The 26,807-nt window shown below is 41.8% G+C and overlaps 1 protein-coding gene across 5 annotated transcripts in view; it reads right to left on the bottom strand.

The window, feature by feature from the left end:
• Positions 1 to 26,595, bottom strand: part of APLP2 (amyloid beta precursor like protein 2) — a 48,459-nt gene extending 21,864 nt beyond the window's left edge. For all 5 annotated transcript variants that reach the window (XM_075034892.1, XM_075034893.1, XM_075034894.1 and 2 more), the window contains exons 1-3: positions 26,402 to 26,595; positions 2,865 to 3,038; positions 1,508 to 1,637 (exon numbers count right to left, since the gene is read on the bottom strand). In XM_075034892.1, coding sequence (XP_074890993.1) covers positions 1,508 to 1,637; positions 2,865 to 3,038; positions 26,402 to 26,497 — 400 coding nt within the window. In that variant the 5' untranslated portion in view covers positions 26,498 to 26,595. The remainder of the gene's footprint in view (positions 1 to 1,507; positions 1,638 to 2,864; positions 3,039 to 26,401) is intronic.
• Positions 26,596 to 26,807: the final 212 nt, after the last annotated feature.

The following is a 26,807-nucleotide window of genomic DNA, read 5'->3' as shown; positions in this document are numbered from 1 at the left end:
GCTTTCATGCGTGGGGGGAGGCAGGAGGAGGTTAAACATGGTATGACAGCAAGATCCTACCTCTAGATAGCCTGTGTGTTAATGTAGCAAGGAAGACACAAGCAGGAAGGGGAGCAAAAAACCATAGTTCGGCTATAATCAAAAAGTCATATGCACCCCAGAGAAACACATCGTCCATTTACAACAAGCAATTTGTGGACTGCTAAAGACAACGAAAAGGTACTTCATACACATACAGACTACTGACTTGCAACTCAGATCTGAAAACCAAAGCTGCCTTGCAGGCTAGGCCAAACAAGTCAAGAACACTGCGACAGATAGTAATTAAAAACTTTAACAGATAGTTTAATGCTTATCAAATTTTTGGGCAGTGTCACTAAAAGCCTATTTTTCAGCTGGAGAACAGGCTTGGGGGAGGACTCTTTCTGAGAGAGATGACTCCTTATAAATCCAGAGATCTTGCTTTCATCCTTAGAAGTTCTCAGTATGATCAGCTGGGTTTGGTTGCTTCTCAAACCTGAATTTCCACAACTATAAAGAGATGCATCTTTCTCCCAGCACGTATCCACACCAAATTCCATTTCTTATGAAGTGCTTTATGATCGTCTAGTGGAGGGTAATATATATAGGAGAACAGCACCCATACAGTTCTGCAGATTTGCTTGTGTTCTCCTATGTCAAACCACATGCTAACCTGAGATATGGATTACGAATTACGAAAACTGGTTCCCGCTGAATGCTCCCAGCAATCAGACTCTCCAAGACTGCGCAAGACTTCTTGCAAAACAGGTCTTTTCCAGTGGATAACTGAAAAGAGATTCAGCCAGCTGAGACTAAGCTTACTACTAAGAACACATGCAGTGCAGCACAGCGTCAGGTACAACCTACAGGTCAAAAGCTGCAAGGTAAACAAGCTAAACATGTTCCCCGATTCAAGTGGGTGTATAAATTCTGGAAAGCACCATGAAATCCACTGCAGTTTATCTCATATTCTTTCACAGTTCAAAGTGGGGACATGGGATACAGCTGCAAGAAGCAGGGCCTCTTTGAAACAGCAAAGTTTAAATATAGTCATTGAAACAGAATAGAGATCTCTTGCCAAGACCAAAGCAGGAAGCCTGAACACACTGAGCATTTAAGTCTCCACGGCAACAAAATATTAAAGCTCCACAAAAATAGGATCACAGTATTAAATCCCAATGTCTTTGTGATACTCAAAATACAATAGCCTTCAGGTTTTTATGGCAGTTGCAGAGAGAATGGGGATTTCTTTTTCACGCCAGGCACCATTATTCCACCACAGCTGTTATCTAGCCATCGATCTGTTCAAGAAAGGCAGAATTCCATCTTGTGGAAATAAAAACATTTAAGTGGAAGTTGGACGTGGAAATGGCAACCTGATATGACAGAAGCCTTATAAACTCTGTTGTTCTCTCTGTAAGAAGCCAAGAGGCAATTCTTTGCTCCTCCCACAAGAATGCACAAACACATCATACCACCCACTCACCCAGGCACTTGTAGGGCACAACAATATGAGTGTGGTCCTTGCACTGTTTCTTCCCTCTCTTGCACCAGCTATCGATGCTGACAGGTTGATTGGCTTCCACAACATTTGTGATCTGAAGGTCTGGATACATCTGTTTAACAAGACACAGAGATAGGTTTCTCTCCAGAAAGGACAAAGAATGTGCAAAGTGGCTCCTAACCAGAAGCAGCGAGGCTGATTCTCTAACACAAAAAGAAGTTCAAATTTGCACACGGACACACATTCTCTTCTGGATCAAGCTTACAACAGCTGAAGACATAAAAAAGCCCCCAGCTGTTTGTCACACAGGGCTTGAGAAATGGCATGTGTCATCACTTCTTTGGGGCAAGAGAAAGCCAGGTCAGGGGCAAGAGCCTTCATTGGCACTAAGTTGAGGTGTTTGGCTTTGCACGGTAGTGGAGAAACATTTACCTGTTCTGTCCGGTGCAGCACGATACGCTCTGGAAAAGGGCAGTCACCAACAAATAGGGTTTAGTAATATCTTCAGACTCTCGTCACTTGTCAAGCTAATATGCACCTACCTCCTCAGGTTTCTTTATGCCTGCTCCATTTACAGTGTATTAATATGATCCCTATGTCCTGCTCGAGTTCTCAAGCCCAGACACTGACTTATATTTAGGCTTCTGCTACGTGAACCAAATGCAGACCTAGTTATATCAGCCTTGTAAAACCGTTTTAAACGTTTTCCAGCCCAGACATGGTGTGCTCTATCACTTTCCCATTTAAAAAAAACCATTCTCTGTGGTACTTTATGTGCCTGTCACCTCACAGGAGCGATTAAAGACGCTTATCAAGGCCAATATGCTACATTATATCTGGAACACACTGAAAGGAGATTATGTTTTTTTACAATGAAGCACGAAGAGCCTAAAAATACCACCAATATTTTGATGAAAATATTTTTCTAATGTTCTGGCTCATCTGAACATGTTACTGAGAACAACACAGCCACATTCTATTTAAAATAGGTGTCAGGTTCCATTTTGCACAGACCTGGAGCAGATGCTGGTTAACCAGCTCAGAGGCAAAACATTTGGAGAAAGCCCTGCAAACGCAGACGTGGATGGATACCTCTCGGACTTACAGACCGAGGACCTTCTGGGGCAGCGTAAACTGATCTAAATCAGAGCTAGCTCCTAAATCTCACTACAGTGTCCTCCCTGCTCTTCCTGGGCAGTAACACAGCAGGACAGTTCAGGGAACTGAGCTAGTCAAAAGAAAGTCAGTCTCCTGCAGGGTTAATTTGCTATTGGCCAGCTACATTGGAATCCAATTCCTCAGCAGCAGTGAAGATTCTGGATCACACAGGAAAACTGACCTCCTGGCAGTACTGCAGAATCTCTTCCTTTTTTCCAAGGCAGCTCTTGGTCCCGGAAGTGTCAGGTTCCCATTTCCCAGTCTGGATATTCACATGCATATTTAGCTTTCCGCAGAACATGGCAATTTGAGGCTCTGCCACAGCAAACCCTGTCCCAGCATTGGCTGCGAGTGCCTGTGAAGACAAACAAAACCAAAACATGTTGATTGCATTATCTGATCGAATGCAGAACAACTCAAAGAACCAGAAACACTCTGGCATCTTCTCAGAGCTCCTGCTTCATCCAGAATATCGGTGGAGTCTTGCAAACTATTTTGTAACCATATTCCTTAAAGCTGGTGAGCCCACACCAAGTTTTCACCAGTAAGCTGTTTGTTTTTCCAAACACTGTTTTTATTATTGCAACAACAGCTTACTAAAACCAAGAGTAATTCACACTTAAAGCTTGTGCCCGCAAAGGCTAAATCAGATGTCCGAAAAACTTAAACCCGTATTTGAAGACAAATAACTAATACTAACAACTTTTGGCAGAAACACCTCTGTGAGGTTACATACAAAGCAGGTATTGCTACTACTAATAAAATAACTGCTTCCCACTGCAAAAATCCAGAGTTTGAAGCCACGTGTTTCTCCCAAAATCTTCAAATATTTGGGATAGAAACACCCAAGCTTCTTGCCCAAACATACAAGTAAAGATGACTTCTGCTGAATCAGAAGAACAAAGCTGTTGCAACCAACTCCTCAAAGCCTGTTGTCTCTCATTCAGTGCACTCCTATGGGGATTTGTACTGCCTGGTTTCTGAAGAATATTCTGTTCACTTCCCACCCTGCACCAGCAGACAAAAACCCAACAACCCAGACCCACACTGGGGTCAAACTGCAGATTGATCAATGAAAACAAGGTCAGGCTCCCTTTCTGAAATCCTGCTGGCTGACCAAAGGAAGAAAAAGGGGATTAAATTAAATTGCAGACTTGTTTTTTTTCTGAAAAGACTTGAGTGGATGCTGGGAGCTGAACATTCCCTCCCTACATAACTACTAGCTGTTGTAAAAGAAAAAGAAAAAAAATACAAGAAAAGAAAAGGTATGAGGCAAAAAACAGATGAACTCCTAAATCGAAAGCTCTTTAAGGTGTTTAGGGGAATGAAATCCATTTTAACTACTTCAGACAAGGCAGATTAGAAACAGCAATACACACAGGCTTCAGGGCACCACTGCCCCTAAGCTTCTTTTTTCCTGGCAGGCAGCCCTACCCTAAGCCACCAGTCCTGCCTTCATATTTGACTTTGCATGCACTCAAAAATGCATACATTACTGTGGACACCGTTCATTCCCTATTGCCTGCAGATCCCCATCAACTTATATCAATACCTGTACACTTAAAGCAAACAAAGGAGCAAAGAGAAGAATTCAACTGGACAACCCATGTGCAGCTCCTAGCTGCTGGATACTAGGAAAAAATTAACACCACTGTAATTAGCTCATTTCTCCCTTTCCCCGTTTGCACACAAAATCACTGCCTGGAGATAAGACATTTCAACACTCAGAACATCAGGGATTGTCTAGCACTGAACACAGGGGCTAGCGCTTGGGGGATAAGACCAACTTGAGACACAAAAGCATAAATTGAACTATTCAACTGCATGTCACTTAAGAGAAACAGTCTTACACGAGTGGTTACTATTTACTCTAACCCTTTCACCCAACAGACACTCATGAGAGAAAGTTTTAGCACAGATCACAAAGTAATGATATACTGAACTATACGTAACAGATACCAGCATCGACGTCCCAGTAACAAAATGCTTCCAAGCTCATATACACTTTCAAGTTTAGTGTAGGTACATTTGTCATACTCTCTGTCCTAATGGAGAAGACAGGCGCTTCAGGTATAGGACAACTTCTGACGAATACACTGAGGCTAAGGGTAACAGGGTGCAATAATAAACACGTGCTTCTAACAAGTGCCAACTGATACGACTCCGCAAAACCTGGGCTCTTGCACCGCCTTCCTCCCTGCCGTATCATTTCATAAGAAAAAGGTACACGTGGAATGGTCCTTCGTAACTCTATAAATAAATACACGCATACAAACTTCGTAAGAGGGCCTTTTTATCTCTCTCCAAACAAATACCACTTCAGTACCAACAACCACTTTCCAGAGCACACAAGACTTGACATGTTAAAGGAAACAATCCACAACACAATTTTGTTTTATGACAACACTACAACTACATCCAAGATTCAAGCTGAACTCTGAAAAGAACAAAAAGAAATGCAAGATCAAGTATGCACAAAGCATTAACCCTTGTAAGAAGAATACAGTGCATCAAAAGAGAATAAAATGTACATGTTATGAACGGTTTGGAGGTCATTAGCACTGCCTATGCTTGAAATCTGTTTTCTTCAAAGCAAACTTAACAAGCACACAGCAAAATAAGGTAACTGCAAAAGCAGGAGAGGCGCAGGCTCCATCCCGAGAGGCAGAAACATCCCTCAGTAATCCATTCATAACAGCTCTTGCATGAGCAAAGCTCCTGTTCAAACACATACCAACCTCCTGAAATCATGACCACCTCCTATTTACATGCTGATGCGAGCTCCTGTTTATTTTTGCCGTCTCTCCAGCCTGACACCTCAGCACTGTGGCAAAGGTATCATTCCTCCTCCGTGGATTGCTCAAATAGTTTGCATATCAGTCGAGTGCTGCTGCCATAGCTACCAGAACATGCTAAGCCCCAATTCACAGCTGAACAAACGAGACTAATTACTGGCTTGATTTCATCGCTTTTAATCAAATGGAAGAAATCTTTTCTTGAATTGCACTGTTGAGTAAGTTAATGAACTCTGTTAAGACACAAGTTGAATTTTTAACCCCATGACCTGCAAGATAAGATTTTTGAGTTATGGGCTTCAATTTTTCACCACTGGTGATCCACTCCAGCCACCAATCACATCAGTTATTTAATTTAGCATTTTAATCTCACTCTGTCTGTAACGCGAGAATACAGCACAGCAAACTTCATTGGTACCAGTGGAGGCCACACCTTTAACACTGCTACTTAAGTAGTGAGGAAAGTCACCTACAAGAGTTTTTTGGGACAGTCATTTCTGTTGCTTCACACAATTGCCTTTGGTGTATCAAAACCAAAAGCAGATCACTCAGGCTGACAATGCCTAAGGTTAGCTCGTCTACATTCAAGCATCACTTTGCAAAAGGAGGGTTGGGGAACATGTAAACCAGCAGCAAGCTTGGGATAAAGCCACGTCCTTAGTTAAGCTCTTCAGTACTTCAGAGAATTCACCCGTTCCACATTGCAGAGGGATGAACAAACTGACAGCACATTTTTCCTTGGGAATTTCCCAGCCATAAATGGAAGCAGCCGCCTCTTTTAGTGCTGGGGAGCAACTATTCAATCTCTTAAATAAGCAGACTGCCAGCTCAAGAGGGGCAACATATACATAATAGAAGAGAGTTCATCCAGTTGTGTATGTCCTCAGCAAACATTATTTTAGTAGCTATTATCCTATTAACGTATATCCATAACATGAGAGCAAGATGAATGTTGTTGTTTGGGAAAAGACTGTTACATAAACCATTACTCTCTTCACTGGCACTTGCATTTACAAGATGTTTCATGATAAATTCTGCTCTGCCTTTTGGTATAATTCTGTAATCCAGTTTGCTTTCCAAGACCAAAGAAGTATTTGATTCCATAAACACATAAATCTCTGGCCAGTTAATGTCAGTTAAATTCCTCACCCTGTCATGCAGTGCCTGATTTACGGTTGTGAAATGCTGGAATTCAAACCCCTAAATCTTCTCCTTCTCTGATGGAAGAGTCTCTGCCCAAGTATCCCATCTTTTATTTACTACTAGCCTCTTCAACTTGCGACAGTGGGTTTGACTGGTGAGCTTCACCCATCCAGAGGCCTGGGCTCTACGCTCTAAAAAGGGTTATACCTTTCTTCCTGTATCTACCATCTCAAAGGAGGGATGCAAGGCTAGAGAGATTATGGGCACCACAAAGCATGATGATGTTCTTTAGGGAGGATTTTTCGTGAATTTAAACCGTTTCTGCTCTCTAGCGTGCCTCTACTTCAATGCTGGGAACAACAATGTACAGGAATTCCTATCAACTAATGTAAAATAAGGAATATTTCATAGCTACCCCTGAAATGTATGCATTACATTGCAATTCAGGTTCAAAAAGGCATAAACATGAAAAATACACCCATTCTCCTTGCCTTGTATTTGTAGGATCTATTAAACCTCATCACAACACAGCTTATTGAGCATGCTGTCTATCCAGCTCCCTGTCCAACACTATTCAGGAAAGCCTTCTGGCATGCTGCTGAGGACTTCAGGATAGAAGGGTGATTGGAGTTTCTCTTTTGTGAAGAGTTGTTATTCTTTACATTTCATAGAAATGAGTTCCCGAGAGCTTTCCTTCAGAGCACAAACGTGTCCGCAAAACGTCAAATTTAAATACATTCTGAATTTTCCGTGAGGTCAAACATTACAGTAATCTTGCCCATCTGACCAGATTACCCAGAACATGGATCTTTATTCCAGCAAAACCAGAGTGGATGGGAGCTTAGCAGAAAATCTTAGATTCCCTTTTCATTTCTGCTGAAGAGCTGTTCGCATAGCATATTGCTTCTAAAGAAAATCTAGGAATATGCATTCTAGAAAATCACAGTCTCCCAGCTACCACATTTGGTGCAAACGTGTCAGCCACTGGGCACGTGCACTGCCTGTTGCACAAGCACGATGAGAGAAGTAGGCCCATGGTTAAAGGGCAGAAGGGCTGCAAGGCTTGAGAAATATTGAGAGCCTGCTAGGAAAACTCGTACTGCTCGCACTTTCCATCAGGTTTCCTCTGCCGCAACACGAGGAGACCTGGCCGGTTAAAACCGTGGAAGATTAAGTTGCTTTAAAACTGAAACTCCAGTCTCTAGAATTTCTAGGCTGCTGAAAAAAAGCTCTGACTGTGAACTGCATTGACTTGGTGGCCAGAGAACACAGGTTAATAGCTGCCAAGGGCATTCACCGCCTCCAAAGAAAGTGCACAGCCTTTTATAGGATTGTCTGCAGGTCCAGCTCAGAAGAGTTACAAGTATTCCACAACTATTTGCTGCTACATTGACAAAAAAATGCCAGGCATTGAAAGATTACTTGTGCTGTTTGATTTTAATTAAGCAAAGCCCCTCGAAAGTAATACTGCTTATTAAATCAGAATGCACATGAACCACAACCTGAGGGACTTCAGAACATGCTGTTCAGCACAGTCACTATCCAGATAACTTAACGCTTCCCACCTCTTAATTAAAGAAAAAAAAAAAAAAAGAAAAAAAAAAGCAAGCAAGCTTTTCTGGATTCTTTTCTTTTTAAAAAAAATACATTTTCTATTCTATCTGGAGCACAACACTGCAACTCTTCCTATGCCAGTGTAATATCCACAGATATGGTGGATATAAACTGAACTTGCAAGACCACTGAGGAACTCTAACAGCTCCTTTGGTACAAAAATGAATCTTGTTACCTTATCAGCCTTCCTGTGACCATAACCCTTGACGGCTGCAACTTTTAAATGTGCGAGTATTCTAACTTTTCACCCTTTCCTTGACCGAAAAATTGGTACCCACATTTGCGCAGGGACCCGACTGCTTTGAAGCCCGGATGCACACTCCACGTTACTGCTGTCTACAGAGCTGAAGTTCACAGGCATTTCTCCTTCCATAAGGCAAAATAAAAATAAAAATAAATTTTTTTGCCTTGGCAAAATAAAAAAAAAAAAAAAATCAAGAAAATGTTGCAGTCACAAACTCTACCACTGCCAGCTGATCTGAACCGTTAAGCTGAAGCTTTTGGAAGGAGAACAGTTGGGTTGGCATTGTAGAACTGAGCCTTCCCAGGTCTCGACGTGCCGCACAGCCCTTAAACCTAATGTTCATTGCCATGAATCTCACCTGTGAATTAATGGTTTATGGCAAGCTAGTATTCAGGAAACCAACACTTCAATTAAAGAGGGAAGTTGGCAGAGGGACTTTACGCCCAAGAACTTCTGAACAGAATACTTAAAATTCCCATTTTTGGATGTATAACTCATAAACATGAGCAGAGCTTTCAATTCGTGCTTCAAATTGTGTTTCACACTTTGTTTTCCTTAGCTTCTCTTCCTGCTTTTATTCAGCAGATAGGTGGCTTGAACCCAGGAAGGCTAACGAATGCCTGACACAGCAGGCAGTAAATCTACAGACTAGCAGCTCATCCTAGCTTTATTGCTTTATTTTTTTTTAAATTGCTGATAATTACAATAATGCACATGGGCAGGGGTCCAAGACAGGAAGAATTATTGTCTGCAGGCAGATCTGGTGTGAGCTGATAATACCAGCCTGTGTTTGCTTTTGAATTTAAATGGCAGAAATCTCAGTAAAGCAGTCTTTGGCTTACTTTAACTTGCTGGAAGGGGTGGAGTTCTCATCTGCTCGTCCTTTATTGACTTTTGTGGTAGAGGATTCTGCACCAGCAGAAAACTGGAAACCAATGCAGGAGCTGCAGTGCTAGCTGGGGTACAGTTTATATTTAGATCGCCGCTGTTTATGGCTAACACGCAGCCTCGAACACTCGGAAGTTCAGTGACAATAATCTACGTACTTTCATACGTGCCAACAGCAACCATAGCATTACAAAGACCAAAACACTGCTGAAGCCTGAAGCATTCCCTACTGCTTTTGCACCTTCCTCCTCTACAGAGAAAAAGGGATATTTCCAAGTACCTGTGACTCACAGGCAGTCTTTTTGCCCTTGGAATTTGTACTAATGAGGTAGCAGATTATTTTCCCCTCCTCCTCCACTTTATCATGCTCCATAAACCAAACCTACATGAGTCATTGGGCAGATAATCTGCCTGTCAGACATTTGCACTCAGGAACTGCCACATTCAGATAGGGAAAGCAACACTGCAGGCAGTACTGGTACACAGCTAGTTTCAGGGAGCAGCAATCAAATTCAGTAAAGCCACGATTCAGCGTAGTCTTGGCTTCCTGAAGTTGTTTGTGTAACATGGTTGCCTTTGGCATCCTCTTTTCTAGCCGCAGAGAGACAAAGTTCAGAACAACTCAGTTGGAATATTCCCTGAATAAATGTTACTGTACCCAGAACAGTGTCCTTTAAAAAGGATTAATTGATAGGCCTCAAGCTTTCAAAACTAAAGCTTGTGTGTAATGGCGGGGCCTGGAACAGTTTACCTCAAAAGCCACCCTAAAAATATAAGGGAGAAAGAAGAGGTTGGCAGTACTACTGTGCCATTAATAAGCCTTACAAGGTGCACAGGTAGGTCCAAACATGCTTAATCAGTCAGGCTGCCCTCCGCTCCTCACAAGGACATCAGGAACAATTTTCATGCAAAGTATCAGACGGCTGCACTTATGGCCGCTTCCTTCCCCTTTTCAGCAAAACACAGCAACAGGGCTATTTAAAGTACCTTTTTTTATGGAGCGATTCGAAGTCACATTACAGCACTTGGAGGCTAGACCTATTTATTACTGGGCTAAACTAAGGCACAAAGTCAAGTGACTTGCCTAAGGTCACCTGCCAGTGGGCTCAGCCCGGTTTAATCCTCAACCCCTCATCGCTCCAATCTGTGTCATCATTCTGTCTTGCACAGCAAGACTAATTACTGCTTTCCCACATGAATTATTTGGGCATCTGAACCACAGAGACCCAAGATGTCTTCTTAGGTAGCCAGCAAGTGAAAACTTCAGTGCAAGTTAATGTTTTCATGTACGCTAAAAATCTACTGAAGAAAATGGCCATGGGGCAATTTTGCCTTCCTGGACAATTGGAAGGGAGATCCAAAACACAACGTAGGAAAAGTGGTTATGATTTAATAGTGTTCCACTCTGCTTCGGAAAAACATTTGACTCTCCCTTCAGATCTAACTTTCATTACTGAGCTGACTGTTAATATGAACTATCACTGTTCACAGCATAAAGGCCTCACTGACAGCAGAACGCATATGGAGGAGTAGTGAGATATGCTATTTTGTAAGTAACTTCTCCACACAGTTCGACAGCAAGTCCTTTCCATCTTAAGGCACTTTAGCTACATAAGAGTTAGTGAATATAATCACTGTGGTTACCAGGATACAGAGATTCCATAATACACAAGAAAGTATATTTACAAAATCTTTCATCACTTCAAAACAATTTGTTCGAATCAAAAATAACTTCTGGACTAAAACTCATCACATCTCACGTACACACACAACTTGTCCACTAACTTTCCTAGTGGACAAAACTGGCAGAAAGGAGACCAACAGAATAATTTATTAATATCAGGCAGGCAAAACCCAAACCTTTACTATTGATTGAAAGTGATTTACGTGCCAGGGGGGAAAACAACAAAACCAAACCAAAAAGCCTCCCCCAAACACCATGAATATTTGTTTTAGAGATCTTGCGAAGCCCACTGGGGACTTCACAAAAAAGCCTGCAATGGAGAGTCCACTGCAGGAACCTGCGGTTACTCAGTCTAACCATGCATCTAACCACTTGAACGACTTGAGATAAAAAGGCTGCACAGATTATGTTTTTATCCAACACACAACTGTCCAAAAAGCAAGCAGGAAACTGAAGGGCATATTTTAAAAGAGCATCAAGAATTTGAAGTGGTAACGAAAAATACCTCAAAAAAAAAAAAAGCAAGATAAAGGAAAGATAACAAGCGTGAATGCAGTTTGGTTTTGGTTTCAACCATTCGTGAGCTCAAGTATCCCTCCCTTTATAGATGTTGTTCAGTATCACAGATTGGCTATTTATGTGCATGGACTGCAATTGTTTCGGAACATGATAAAACACTCATTTGGTACCTTGAAGTCCTGTAATTAGGCTACACACAAACTTCCCCATAGCACACAGGAATAATTCAACAGGCATTGCTCTAGCCCCACTGAAGCTCTGTGGGTCATGCTCATGGCTTTCCACCCCCAAATTCACAATATTCTGAAAAAAACCCACCCCAAACCCCAAATTCATTGGTAATTCTGCCCTCCAAACAGTCCAGATGAATTTCAAGTCTGGAAGAGGAAGCCATGACGTTTTTAAGTCTTGGTTTTCCAAACCATGCTAATGACCGTCTTTTGAAAATAGGAAACCCACAGCTAAAATACAGGGCTGCTGTATTTTTTTGTATATTCTGTATATTTGCTGTATATTCTTTGCTGCTGCTGCCAGAGCTTTGCCAAGTGTATGCTGAACCAGACCAAAATTAACACGTTACCAAAAAAATTATGGAACAGTCTTGCTGTTTTCAGTGTCCGAACTGAGGATATGTTTATACTTGAAACTTTTAAAGTTCTGTCAAAAGCACATATTACTTCTATAAATTATGGGTCTATGAAAATAGTCAGCAGTTAGTAGGTATTACTGAGAACAGGTAACTTAACTTCAGCTCTTATTAAATATATTTAGGAAATAATGCAAATTGGGATTCTTAAACCAAAAACATCTCCCCACACACCTTCCCACACACCTCCTCCTGTTATTTATTCTGAGAACTGCTCATGGCTTGTTATAGACCATCTTTCAGGCAGCACCTTACATCACTGTTCACATCCAAACCAAAAACTTTTAAGAACCTTTAATGTCTGGAGGTGCAGAAATCCATGCTTTAAAAAAATCGTTGTATTTGCTGTTTAAAGATTCCCATACTGATATTCTAAGTTTATTCAGCTACAGTAAATGATATGGTTTTTTCTTAAATAGAAAACTTCAACATGCACATCGCCCCAAGAAAGCTTGGTTTTCAGTTAGCTGCTCATTAGGAAAAGTTCCTACCACTTATGGCTTAAAAAAATCAATGCAAGAGAATTAACTTTGCAAAACCATCTCAAATTCTCACCAAAAAATAGTCTTTCATTTTCCTGACTGCAGCTATTTTTGATCCCAGTAAACAGCAATAAAACTGACGAAAAGCTGCCAGTTTCCTTCCACTAATGCTGGCAACCTGGAGGTGAGTGAGCAAGCAAACAAGAGCAGGATAAACAATGACAAGCACTTCTTACTTAAGTAGCAGAGAGGCTGAAGTGCAGGAAGATGGCTCGGAGCAATACTTCTTACTTCCAAAAGTCAGATGGCGAAAGCTTTACTTGTTTGTTTTAAGCTTGTCACCCAGCAGCCAAACATATTCTCAGAAGGATCCCAGCACTAATAGCAGAATTTAGGCTCAAATCTCACCATTTACTTCCTTCTTCCAAAGCAGAGGATAAAAGGTGGACTTCCATCTATCCCCTAGAGCTCAAACACCTGGATTTAGCAATATGACACAGGACAGAGATCAAATGACAAAATGCTTTCTGAAGCACCCCTAAAATTCTGTCAGCAGCAAGGTCATAGAAAGTGATGAAAGGACCTCAGTAATGGCTTAATGGATTTCAATTTTTTTACTCTTTAAGAGCAATCCTGACTAATTTAGTAGCATTTTATTTCTGAAGCATTAATTCATCAGCTAGGGTTTAATAGTCACAGCGTCATATCATAGCTAGGCTAGTGCACTGAAACTCTAATGGATGTATTAAACAGTTTCTTTAAAGGAAGCAACAGATCTCTACTTAGAATAACTGCTTAATGCTATTAGAAAATTAAGTGGTAATTTATAGCACAGACTAAAGCTGGCTAGGCTGAGATCCCCTTTACTGATTTTTCTGATCCTGAAAGTAAAACTAGTTCAACAGAAGCTAGCCTAGAACCTCAAATATTTCAGGGCTATCAATGTATAACACTTAACTGGCTTTGTATGTTGTACAAACACACCTGATTTTCATATGCTGAGTTTTATAGCTCTTCAGCCTACTGAGCTGTATCAGACTGTGTAGCATTGCACAGAAATAAAACAAAATGGGAGAATTGATTTTTAGCTGTGATAAAAATGAGATTTCAACTTCTTCAGGTTTCAGTGGGAAGAATGAACTCTGTGTGCACTGATACCTATTCCCTTGAGGTTTTCTTAAGCTTTTTCTGGAAGTTTTCAAGGTAGGGGATAGAAAGCAACTCTTGCTTCTTTTCTGCCCACTTAGTTGAACTACAATTGAACATTAGATTGGTGGAAGAAGTTATATACTGCAGCTGCATATACCTGATGGTCAGTTCTTTGACAAGTTTTAAGAAACGTGGCACTTCAGTAAGGGCTTCGAAGCACAAAACCATATGAGCTGAAAGCTTTATTACAAACGTGGAAGCAAAAAAATGCCTGTTCTGCAACAGTGAGGGTAATTGTTCTTTGAAAAAGAGCAGGCAGAAGAGTTTTAGACAATCTAGTTATACCTTAAAGAGGCAGTATACACTGAGAACTTCCACCACCTCAATAGAAATTCCTTTTCGAGGTCTCTGAAAGGTACTGCCTTTTTTTTTTTTTTTAAACCCTTTGTCCAGGCTGTCCATCTTCGCAGCAAAACAATTTTTTTTTTTGCCTAAAGACTTAGTATTCTCCAGCTGGAGGAACAGTAAAGAAAAACATCAAGATGTGTTATTTTGAATACAAGGATTCCAAACAATTCTTTATTTTCCTATTTGGAAAAGGCTATCAGACAGGAGAAGAGAGGGACTATTTACTACTACTTGGAGAAGCTTTTTTGCCTGCTCAGATACTCTTGTCCAATGTGATACACACTTGAGTGAGAAAGAAAGAAATGGTCAGCCATCACAAACAAGTTTTACTTTCTCTGACTCTACAAGCAGATATTGACAGCAATGGAAATCCTGACTTAACACGTAAATCCCATCACTAGGACAGTGATTGGAGGGTGGATTGATTTGTGTATTGATGCAATAGGTCACCCATTTTCCTAGCCATAGGCTGAGTAGTTTCAATAGAGCTTTCTGAAAGTCAAAGGCTGAAAATGTTGCATGAAGTTTGAACCCTGGAGAACGGTGGCTATGTTTTTCACTAGTTGACTTCACACAAGGCCCACTAAGGCATTTTTTTATTTCAGAAACACAGCTATGTACGCATCTCAGCTGCAAATACTAACCTTGCCAGAATCTGGCAACTCATACTGTGAATTAGCCTTATGGAATAGATACAGATGTCTCGCATCGTAACATATCAGCACCCGAGAAAGCCATGCTGAAATTATAGCTTGATGATGCAATAGCATGAGACAGCTAGAAACATATCTCATTCTCACATCCTCATTTTGGACATCTTAAAAAATAAAAATAAAATAAAATCACTGAGAGCCCAAATGAGCTCCTCAACAGACTACGTCTTAATTATCTCTGAGGCTGCCTCTCCCTGCACAATCCCCAGCAAGCCCAGACAGCAACGATACCAGTACTAGATGTATTTGTGTCATGAGGCTAAGAACACTTAGAAGACTCTGAGAATACTGCACTGAATTTTTGTATCCTATTGTAATACCAGTTTGAGGAGGAGAACAGGTTAGGTTACTGGCACAAAATGAATTTATGTGTGTCAAGGGTGTGTGGTAACTCTAAAGCCTGGACAGCAAAGACAAATGGACTAACTATCCAGTCACACGATTCCATTAGAGGTTGTCTATATTTTCACAGTTATACCTATCAATAAAAGGGATGTGAATATTAGCCCAGAGAGGCAGGAATAATAAGAACAGTCCTCTGCTTTGGGGCCACTATTTGTTCCCAAAGTTAGGATACTTCCTGTAGTGGTGAGAACTAACAAACACTGCTAAGCACTCGATTTTAAGTTTCACTCAGGAGCCAAGGTGCTGCAGAGGAGACCAACTATCCATTCATACACAGGTGAGAAAAGGAAAGCAAGAAAGTGTGTCCGCAGGCAACAACAGGCCAAGTGTTTCCATATGCAAACTCAGCCCCAGTTGCATCTTTCTGCTAGATACCTGAAATATGGCTCAAGTTAAAGATGTTCACATCCTGATGCATTCCAACAGATTGTACCACTCCAGCATGTTCAGTCTGTCTGTATCTTTATTTTGTAATTTACATGACATGTGGTGTATTTTGCAGCTTAATGACTATTTTAATCCTCTTCATCACCGAAGAACGTCATCCTAGATGTGATGTAGATACATACTGCTAGATGGAGGCTGCTCAGAGATGTATTTGAAGAGATATTCCAAAGCACAGAAGTCATCCCAAGGCAAATATTACAAAACAAAAATCTCTGCTTTACTTGATGTGGAGAATTTCAAGCTAGCTGCTATAACAGTAAAAATCTACCAGCCCCCTGTTACAGCATGAGAAGCAGCTTACAGGCAAGTCAGTAACATCCTTTTTAAAAAAAAAAAAAAAAAAAAAAAAAAGAATAACTATCTAAGTGGCAATGCATCTCAAAGTCAACACCAGGGGAATAGCTGCTGAAAGTTTAGCTACAAACAGCTGTGCACATTAAACCCATCTTAGACAGTTAAGACATTGCTACCAGCTGTGGCTAAATGTTTGTTATGCCCTCAGTTATATGATCAAAATAAATCTAATAATCACAGACTATTAAGTAACAGAACAGTATGAGTAAAGCTATCAGCCACTTATACAATGGGGAATAACTATTTAGCTTTTTGCAAAAACCCTTAAAGATAGTGACAGAAAACACAAAAAGCCAAATTGAAACCAAGGACAGCAAGGCAAATGAAGTATAGTCATCTTTGCTTTTGCCTGAAGCAAAAGGCCATTTAGAGTCTTAGAAAGCAGTGCTCCTGACTTCTCTTCTACAGTACAGATGAAGCTTGCAGCCCAAAGTTTTCTGGGTATCTTCATAATATTCTTCTCTGGAGCAACCAGTTTAGCTGTTCGCATACACACAACTAAAAAGTATGACACTGGCCATTTCAGAACAGTAATGCTCTTGAAATACATCAGCCTCTATTACAAAAGGACTACAATGACGTATTCTAGTCAGTGCCCTCCAATGAAAAGGGGAATTAACACGCTATAGATGCCCTGTGGAAAACCTCCCATACAGTTATACTTTGAAAAGTATTCTTCTCATCACGCTAATTCCCATGTGAAGCAAGCTGCAAAAGCTTGCTCAATATAATTGAGTGCAACAAATCCATCCAAACCTAGGAATTTCAGCCTCAACTTCAAAATGCCTTTTGTCTGTACTGCAGATTTTACATTTAAGCAAATTTGAAAGATTTCCTGCCATCTTAACAGGCCTGCTACATTAGGAATCCAGCTCTTCTCATTAGTCTTTCCTTGGAGCCACACTGCTGAGCAAAGGACCTGCTGGACAGGGAGAGAAAGCAAAAGGACTTAAAGTTGATCAGCTGGTTGATGTTTCTTTCTTTGTCTCAACCTGAGAAACGAAGACATTCTGAAGCAAGATGTAAGCATTTACCTAAAACAGCAGGTATAAAATACACTACTATGGATTCAAATGTAGGTAATAGATTTCAGCTCTTGTGATTAGTCTAAGTTCTTATTCGCAAACTCAAGTTTATCTTGTACATGCATACAACAAAAAGACCAATAAAAACAAAAGCATAAGCACGTAGCCAGAAGGTGAGGGACCTACGCAAATCACAAGCTGCGATTCAGACCATAAAGCCAGCTGCGGACAACACAGGGATACAGCAGTGCAAAATATTACATTGCATCAAGCCTGCACTCTGGCAGGCCATTCATCTCCTGCCTTTGTTATTGGTAAATTGCTTCCGAGAAAGCGGCTGTTGCCCTAAACAGAATATCCACATACTGGCTAGCTTTGTTGCAGAGCAAGTATTGATGCAATTTGAACAACAGAGCATTTATCAGGAATGATGGGGGCAGGAACGCTTTTTTTCCTGTTTTTACAGCCTGCAGTGAGTCTCTTCTGCTGTGACACGATGCTCTGTCCCAGGCCCAAGCTTCACACATCCACAGGAACAGCCTAACTTCATTCTGTGACCCCCGTCAAGAATTTACTCGGCCTGTTCTGGGGTCTGGCTCTTGCCCAGGTAAGCCTGCAGATCCATGTGTGTACATTCGCATCTGAAGGCTGAGCTCTAATGCACCAATACGTTGCAAACACAAAATTCCAACTTCTTGCTACCAGGAAAAAAAAACCTTCTCCACTGCTTGACATTTCCAGTGCTGAGGCTACAAGGCTCTACTTAAAGACTTTGGAAAGGAAGCAGTTATTTGAAGCCCTGCAACTCAAACTACTTAGAGGCACTTAATCTTATTCCAACAGTCTAAATGGGAGCTGCAAGCATCCTGCTCCATTCAAGAGCAATAACTGGTTTCCACAATAACATACACCCTCAACAATTTCTCAGTTTCCCTCTTTCCTGACAGGTGGCAACATTTAAGTACACGCACAAGCACTGCCATACCCTACACTTGAGAATTAATCTTTGACCAAAATCATTACACAGGCTAATGTGCTTAGCTTGGATCCTAACGCCCTTTCATTCTTTAGGGTTTCTAAACCCATCTGTGACCTTGCTGCGTAAAACGAAATAGACATCAAATTCAATTTCTTCAGCTAGAGCTTTGATAAATTATGCAGAGAAAGACTCATGTTCAAATGCCGATACGCTCACTGGGAACTCAAACCACAGGTCTGAATCAACATTTTGCTTTTAATCTTTTGAGAGGAATACTTAGCAGATTAAAGCAAATCTGCCCCTCTCTATTTCAGGCCACAGTTATTGTAAGACTACCAGCGTAAGAAGTCAACCAGCATTTGGTATTAGTGAATTATACTAATTCAAGCAGATTCCTCTAGGACCATTTTTGACAAGTTACCAGTCCCAATATTAATAGGAAAAGATTAAACACCGGTAAAAAACCCTACTACTTACCTTAGACCTGGCAACACGTCATGTCAAGTCCAAATTCTCATATAGAGAATTTGGTGATTAAAAGCTTTATGCTGGAGGTTACCATACGTCTAAGCAGAGACCAGCTTCTGTTGTGAATATGCAATCCAAATCCGCTTGAAATCTAACATGAGTGCATAATGTTTATTGTAACAGATGGTATAAGCAAGATTTTTCTTTTTGTGGCTGTCACTTCACACTATGCAATGACATCATAACTAGTGGGATTCATCAAGCCAAAATCCAAAAGAAAAGGGACAAAGCTTTTGGCAGGAAGCTGGAGCTAAAAATAACATAAGAGCCTTTAAAGAAAAGACCAAAGATTAAAAATGCAAATGTTTGGCTTTTGATTTAAGCATCTCAGTACTGAAGTTAGCATAGGGCAACTCCTGGAAAGTACCAAGTAGTTTACCAAACAGCTGTTTCATCTTTGCAGCAACACCATCACAAGATGATTTTTGAGGTTTCCTCACTATTTAGTGCTTTGAGGTGGCAGATTAAAGAACCCAAGCACAGCACCTGCATGAGAAAATGCAAGCCCCTGTTATAGCAAGAGAGTTGACAGAATAATAAAACTCTCTCTACTGCAAGTATTAAAAAGCCCCAAACACTGACCAACACCTCAGAATGTATCAGACATTTGAAAATGTAACCTAAGCAGAAGGTGTTTGTTGGAAGAAAAAAGACCTAAATGAGTAAGGGAACTTGCAACGTTAAACACTACTTTTATTTAAACATGAAGTCATTGGTAAGAAGATGATAATTAGCTACTCTTAAATGGAAACTTCACTAAGTATCAACCTACTGTTACAGGAAGAAGGAACCATGGCCCCAGCCATCTCTGTGTGCTCGTGTCTGCCTGTCTGTCTCCGTCCTTGACCTGAATCAAAATACACTTCTGACTGTTGTAATTTTGTTATAGGGAGAAGCTTACTGTACAAAATTACTTAAATGCATCCCTGTCACTGAGCCAAAACCTGGAATCCAAGTGCTGAAGCATAGTTATCATCCACACTGCACCTCTGCATGATACCATGTATTAGTCACATTATCAATAGTCCAGGTGAACCATAACACTACTGATGACTCAGTGCCTTACCCCGGAGCTAAGACACACAAAGCTTTACTGAGACAACTGGGAAAGAAAGGTCAGCTCCCACCCTCTGTGTTTTTGGGTGCCTTTTTTTTTTTTTTTTCCCCCAGGCTGCATCTAAATTATGCTGGCAATTTTTAAGCCTTCATATTTGGCGACTTGAAAAACTTGAACTCAAAGTCATCATTTCATAATGATATTCAGTTAGTCTCTAAACACAGAAAAGCCATCTGAGCCAAACAATTATTGATTCTGTCTCCTCTGTAAACTTCTCTGAAGCTCACACTCTGCACAGAATACCAACTTCAGAGCCCGCTTCATCAACTGAAGGGCTTGTCTAGCCACAGCAACCTGCTGTACGGCTCATCTGTGTAGGAAATCATAGTAGTTGAAATAACTCATGAAACTTTCAAAGGGTCAGAAGAGAAATCCCGCAGAAAGGTACCGCAAAGAAGATTAAACTCTGCAGCCAGACACTGTTCAGCAGGCTTGAGAGCCAAGACTTCCCCCAAACCATTGCTAAAAGATGTTACTGCATGGCATAACATAATCACCTCCAGAAAACAAATCTGCAGAACACCACCTCAAGTGAAGCCATCATCCTTGCAGTCAGAGCACAAGCACTGTGGTGGCCCAACAGTAACAGCAGCAACAGTCCTCACAGACTGTTGTGCCAGTTTGGCCAGGAGAGATCAAGTCTTGATCTCTAAACCAGATGAAGAAATACAAACGTACACGTTCAGGAACCAAGTCTGCCTGTAACAGAAAACAAAAGACTTTCTGGACCATGCCTCATCCATCAGCTCTCTGCATTACGAAACACACGAGAACCAACACGTGATTTGACTTTCCGTTGTCGCCAATGAAAATGGAGAGGGAAATAAAACATCAAACGCCACGGAGAGTGGCAACATTTAACTCTGCACACGTGACTAGCACACTGCTGAAGATATAAACCAAAATGAAGGTCTGCAATGTACAAATTTGTACAAGAACACGATCATGGCTGACAGCACGAAATCTGACAACAAAACATTATAACTAAATTTAATACTTATATGGGGCAATCTCTCAAAAATAATGAATGCATTCTTTTCCCCACTGGCTATATACAACACATCCACTGTAATACTTCAAAATGAAGTGCTGGTAAGCAGCTTAGCTGCATGCGTTTCTGATCAGGTGGACACCTGATTACATAAAGTCAAGCAGGCCATGTTTTGCTGCTAGAAAGATTAGTTTAACACCATTTGCAGAACATTAGCATTTTGATCATTCATCTCAAGTGGGAACTTAAACTTTTACAAATGCACATAAAGCCAAAAATTTTGCATTTTCAACATCAACCCAACCAGACCACGGAGCAAGCATTAGAACTTATCGACCATTTAAAAGCCATGCTACAAGGTGAATTTGACTTCTGTCTTCTTTTGTATGTGGACTTCCCATGTTCTCGCATGAGGAAGTAGAGCTTAGAGAAAGCACAGTCAGAAATAGATATTTAACTCCACCTGGGAAGGCAGGTGGGGGTGCAGGTAGTAAATCTAGTGCTGAACAAGTTAGAAAAAAAGCGACATCCACATGCAAGATGCGCACGTGGAGTACATCCCTGCTTACAGTTGCAGGGATTCATAAATTAAAGGAAGTGCAAATCTGACTTTAAGAATTACTCAAAAAAAACCCCAGACAAACTGTTTCTTGTGAAACACACATTTCCTTGTACACTGCCCCCCCTCAGGAGTGAAGGTTCGTTTGTATAGCACCCAACCAGAAGTACAACCTGCCCTATTTACATAACAGTAGTAACATGCTAAAGTTACCTTTTAGCCTACTGTATCCAATGAGGAGCCATCAGCTCTCCTGAACCAGAGGAAAGTAAGTAGTATGCTATTTTGGTCAATCCACAATAAAGAGAAAAAACTGACAATTTTATATATGAGTTACTTGGAGACTTCGCACAACACTGTCAACCCATTTCCTCTCCCTACTCCCACAAATCTGAGACTTATTGGAACCTACAGCAAAAAGCTGAAAAATGAAAATATTGGAATGGAAATTACAAAATTAATATAGTCAAAGTGCCCTAAGGACTCCATTTAAGGTAAACAGTAAGGTAAAACCTGGGACAGGATATGCCATTTGCCTGGGACAAACCTGCTGCTACTAGAGAAAGCAGAGCATGCCCATTATGGGTGTAGATGACACTTTGGGAGAAAAAAGGGGCAATCTTGAAAGTTCAAGTACAGTTCTGAATTGGAAGCCTTACCAGAGCGGTCTCTAGGCCACTGCAAGTATTTGAAGCATTCCAATTAAGAGCAAGCATCATCTTAAATTAACAAGATGTTTCAGAGGTGCTGACTGCATGAACTAAAAATCAATGACACTAAGTTTTACTGCATGTAAGTAGCATGAGAGCAAGCATCTGAAGGATTACGTCAATTTAGAAAACCTAAGTAGTTAATGAGAAGAGTCTGAAATGCCAAAGTGTAGATAACAAGAAAGATCTAGTTGGGGACAGTGCATTTCTCTTCTATTTTCAACTGAAGAACAAGGTTATGGTTTAAGTACATTTGTAGAAGTAGATGCTACAGTCAAAATAACTTATGTTTACAAGACTGAGTCTGTATGCCTCCAAAAGACACATACATACGAAAAAAGGCAGAATTTTTATAAGCAACATCTAGAGAGAAGCCCAACTGGTATAGAGAACACAGACGCTGCATTAATCCCTCCTTGCACTATGAAGTGCTGAAGGAGGAGCAGTATGTAATTATAATAAAGCTCACATACAGCTAAAGCCACCTACAGAATAGGTTTTGAGTAACTCTCAGGCAATGCAATGAATTCATTTAATCCCTGGTAGAGATATTAATGCCTAAATAACATTTAAGAGAGGTCATAAATATTTCACATGTGAAACAAGGAGAGCTGAAGGCCTTCTCCAAAGAGCAGAGCTTACCTTCAGGTGGCATTCTACAATGCAGCAGAAATTCCAGAGCCTCTCTGCAGTATCAGACGTCCATCTGATTTGCTTTATTTCCTTATATGTATCTCTGCTTCAGAGAAGCTTTTGTTGAGGCTTAGAAGAGGCACTGCATATAATCACTTTCATATGAAAGTATATTTCCTAACACTTACTGGCAAGCGAAGTTTTAGGATCTGAAAGCAAACTAAAGGCCACACACTCAAGGCTGGAATTTTACTGAGCTGTTTCTACTCAGGACTTCAACACAGAAGTGGAAATTTCCCCTAGGTGGAGTTCTTTGTTCAATGCAGCAGGCAATTAGAAGTCCCCAAGGTCTGCAGAAAAGGCACAAGACTGATATTTTTGTTGGTGAGAATTTAAGAATAATAAAAAAAAAAAAAAAAAAAAAAGATGAAACCCACAACTCTGCTGTAAAACACATTTGGTTTTTTTCCTCACCCCAGATCCTGGTAATTTGGAACAGGCAGGTAACAGACCTAAGCATTCAAGATAGCTTTGGAAAAAGACCACTAAAACCAAACATGATTAAAAAAAGCAGTATTGAGTCTGCATCGCCTCAGATTTGATTATACAAAAAGGTCAAGTGATAAAAAGAAACTTCGCACCTTTAAAGGCCATGAGGGCACAGCAGAAGTAGTTTATCATTGGAATACAGATCAAGTTAGAACAGATTTATTTTCTTTTTCCAGTTGGCATCAGTGTCCTATTTGAAGTTCTCAGGGACTTCACAAGCAAAACACAGCAGTCACTGAATTCAGACATAACCCTAGGACACATACCATGATGGAAAGAAAAACATCAATATATGGGTATCAATGGTTTCTCTAAGCTCTTCTATTCAAATTCATTTGGAAGAGAGATTGTCAAAGGTTATCTGCCATCAACTCATGACGATCTGAAAGGGAGACTGACTGTCACCGACAACAAGCCCTCATGAATGCTGTATTCAAAAGTTCATATACCAATAATTTAAGAAAGAAAAATCTGCCACTCCCCCTCCTCTGTGCAGGAAAGAAAGAAAAACAAATTGTAGTCGCTAAGAAGATTACCCGGTGTTCTAGGGACAGGGACTGGTAGCTACGATAATCAAGTGAAGGAAAATCCACCTAATGGGACCGTGCCAATCCACCTAAACTAGTAATTGAAGACATTGCTATGCATTTTCCTTAACTCCAGTACACTTTCAAACATCATCTTTTATTACTGGGGGGGGGGGGGGATCAATCTCTTGCATATTTTTCATCACATTACTGGATAGCATCCAGTAACAATCGCAGTATAAAAACCAAGAACGGTAACCATTTCACTTCCTAAGCTCTGCATCAAGATACTATTCTTGCAAAAATCCGGCAGCAATAAAGACTTGAGAGCTGCAGTCCCCCACAGACAAGACAATAGGAGAGGATGCAGCAAAAATAAGAATTAAAATGTCACAGTTGACATTTTCTGTCAGCAGATTAAGGTAGCTGTTGTTGCATCCTCTGCCTTCAGAGGATGCAAATTCTGCTGCAGGAATGGCTGAACAAATTGAAGAGGCACCGAGGACAGCCTGGTGCACTAACATAACCCCACACTAGTACCGATGCGTGTCAGTGAAGACTAGACTGCTGCAGGTTGGGAGTGAACCCACAGCCTGTAAAACCAACCCTATTACAGACATTGCAATCCTCCGAAAAAGAATGAGGCAGAAACAGTTTCACTTTAATCCTTTTCAAAGGGGTCAACACCCCCATTCTCCGGGGCTGCCAGCCCCTCCTGGGGTGCTGAGGTGCGACACTGCCGCTCTCCCCTCTGTGCCAAACCCTTCACCAATCCTGTGACTGGCGAATCCTGGGATCTGCTTCATCAGACGGACACAAGGCTTCGGAATAAAATTACAGCTAGATTTGTTTTCCAACTTGGCATTTTGTAGCACACGTCCATAAGCAGCAGCAGCTTCCAGAAGGGATGTGCACAGCAGCCGAATTTGTCTCGGATATGACAGAGGAAGTGACCTACAGCTGGAGGAGTTTCCAAACAGGTGCAAGAGATTAGATTTAACACGGCCACCTCCGAGCAGCCAGGATAGTCCCCTACCACCAAGGCAATGCCAAGTAACCTGATCTTGGCATTAACTAGACACCCTCAGAGCAGCCCTACCGAGTCTTAAGTTATCTTTCCTGCAAGATAACCTCCACACAAGTTTTTCCAAAGACAATTATCACCACATTCCATTGAGTTATAGAAATTTAACAGAAGGGCTGGTACAAAGTAGGTGCAATACCATTCCTCAATAGCAGTTGAATACGCAAAAGTCATTGACTAGACTAATTTCACACAACACACATTAAAAATATTAAAGAACCACACTTATTGCCAGTTAGCAATTACCACCAGCTTAGGGCTTCAGATTTTTGCATTGCACTGAAGTAGAGGTTCTGCTTAACCAAGCTTGTTAAATTTTACTCTAAACTATCAAATCAAGCCATTCACAAGTAGCCACAAGCCTGTTCTTTATCCATCCCTAAATAACCCAGAACCTACACAAAACAGATGTAGCTGTTTCGCATTTCCAAACACTACTCAGGTGCAGATTATTAAACTCTATTTAAGTGCCATGTTTGAAGCTCAGCATGCACTTTGCTTTGTTTCGCTCTAATAGATAGGTTATAGCGTAAAGTTTTTAAATCTACATGATTTTTTCCTATCTGTCTTGTTGTTTAGATAGCTAGATTACACAAAGTTTTTGGTTTTAGAGATAGTTAGAATTTCCCCCCTCCAATTACTCTCATATATAGATACAAATGTCACATATATATATGAATTGCAGCATCTAAGCCACTTCTGTATTAAGTGCACACCCTTTATACTTGGCTGAAGCATCCCCTCTGAAAGATACGGAAACAGTTCAAACCCGAAGACTTATTCGGGATCTATCAAGCAGACAGCAGCCAAATGGATTGGTTTAACAGAGATTTTTCTCTACGAAATTGCCCTCTAATACTCTTTTAAGCTTCTAGACCAATCTGAAGCTCACAGCTCTTGCCACCGTGCCAAGAATGCAGAGGTCACTTCTCAACAAAAAAAAAAAGAGAAAAGAAAACCAAGACCCAACAACAACAAAAAAAAACCCAAACCAACCCATGCTTACAGCGAAATGAAGCTGCTAAACCATGCGATCTTTGGCCAGATAAGAGGCCTGCGGTATTTGGTTGGAGTGCTTTCCTGAAAACAAGGGAAAAACGCGAACCCATCACCGCCTACCCCGAGAAGATCTTACAGAAGCTGGTCAACCTCCAGGTCCTTCCATGCAAGCAGAGACACCTTGAACGCCCCACTTATCTTCCACCTTCACAACCGCAGCCCAGCTGCAGGGTGACCCCAGGCAATAACGCCGCCGCCCCCCCCCAAATTCACCGCCCTGGGTGTGTGGAGAAAGTCCCACCTGGGGCTGCGCCGGAGCCCGGTTTCCCCACGGCCTCTCTTCCACCTTCGCCCACCAGCCAGACAATGCCCGGCACCGGGTACCCTCCCCCGGGGGAAGCCCGCTCGGAGCGGGGGCCGCACCCGCCGCCTCAGCCCGCCTGAGGTGAAGAGTCAGCGGCGCGAAGCCCCCCCCAACGGCCGCCCGCGCGCCCCTAACGGCCGAAACCCGGCCCCCTCAACCCACCTCGATGTAACCGGCGAGCGTGGCCGCGGGACTGGCGAGCCCCAGGAGGAGCAGGAGGGGAAAGCGCAGCGCGGAGCCCATCATCATCATCATCATCGCCGCCGTTCTTCTTCCTCCTCCTCCTCCGCCGCCGCCCAAACGCTACTGCGGCCTCAGCGCCCCCCTCGGCGGCGCGTCGGGAGCCGCCTGGCGAAGCCCCGCCCCACCCCGCCCGCCCTACCCTATCGCGTAGACGCGGAGGAGTGACGTCCCGGCAGCCCCCGGCTAGCGGCCAATCGCCGCGCCGCCGAGGAAAGCCGCCCCTGCCCCCGGGTGAGGAAGGACGTCTGGGCGAGGGAGCCGCACCGCCCTCCCCCGCTATCAGCCAATAGGAGGAGGCGCGGGGCAAGCTGCCCCGCCCACGGGG

Source organism: Buteo buteo, chromosome 9, assembly GCF_964188355.1.
Source record: "Buteo buteo chromosome 9, bButBut1.hap1.1, whole genome shotgun sequence".
Taxonomy (NCBI): Eukaryota; Metazoa; Chordata; class Aves; order Accipitriformes; family Accipitridae; genus Buteo; species Buteo buteo.
The sequence above is the reverse complement of the archived record's forward strand: the minus strand, read 5'-3'. Positions and strand labels throughout refer to the sequence as shown.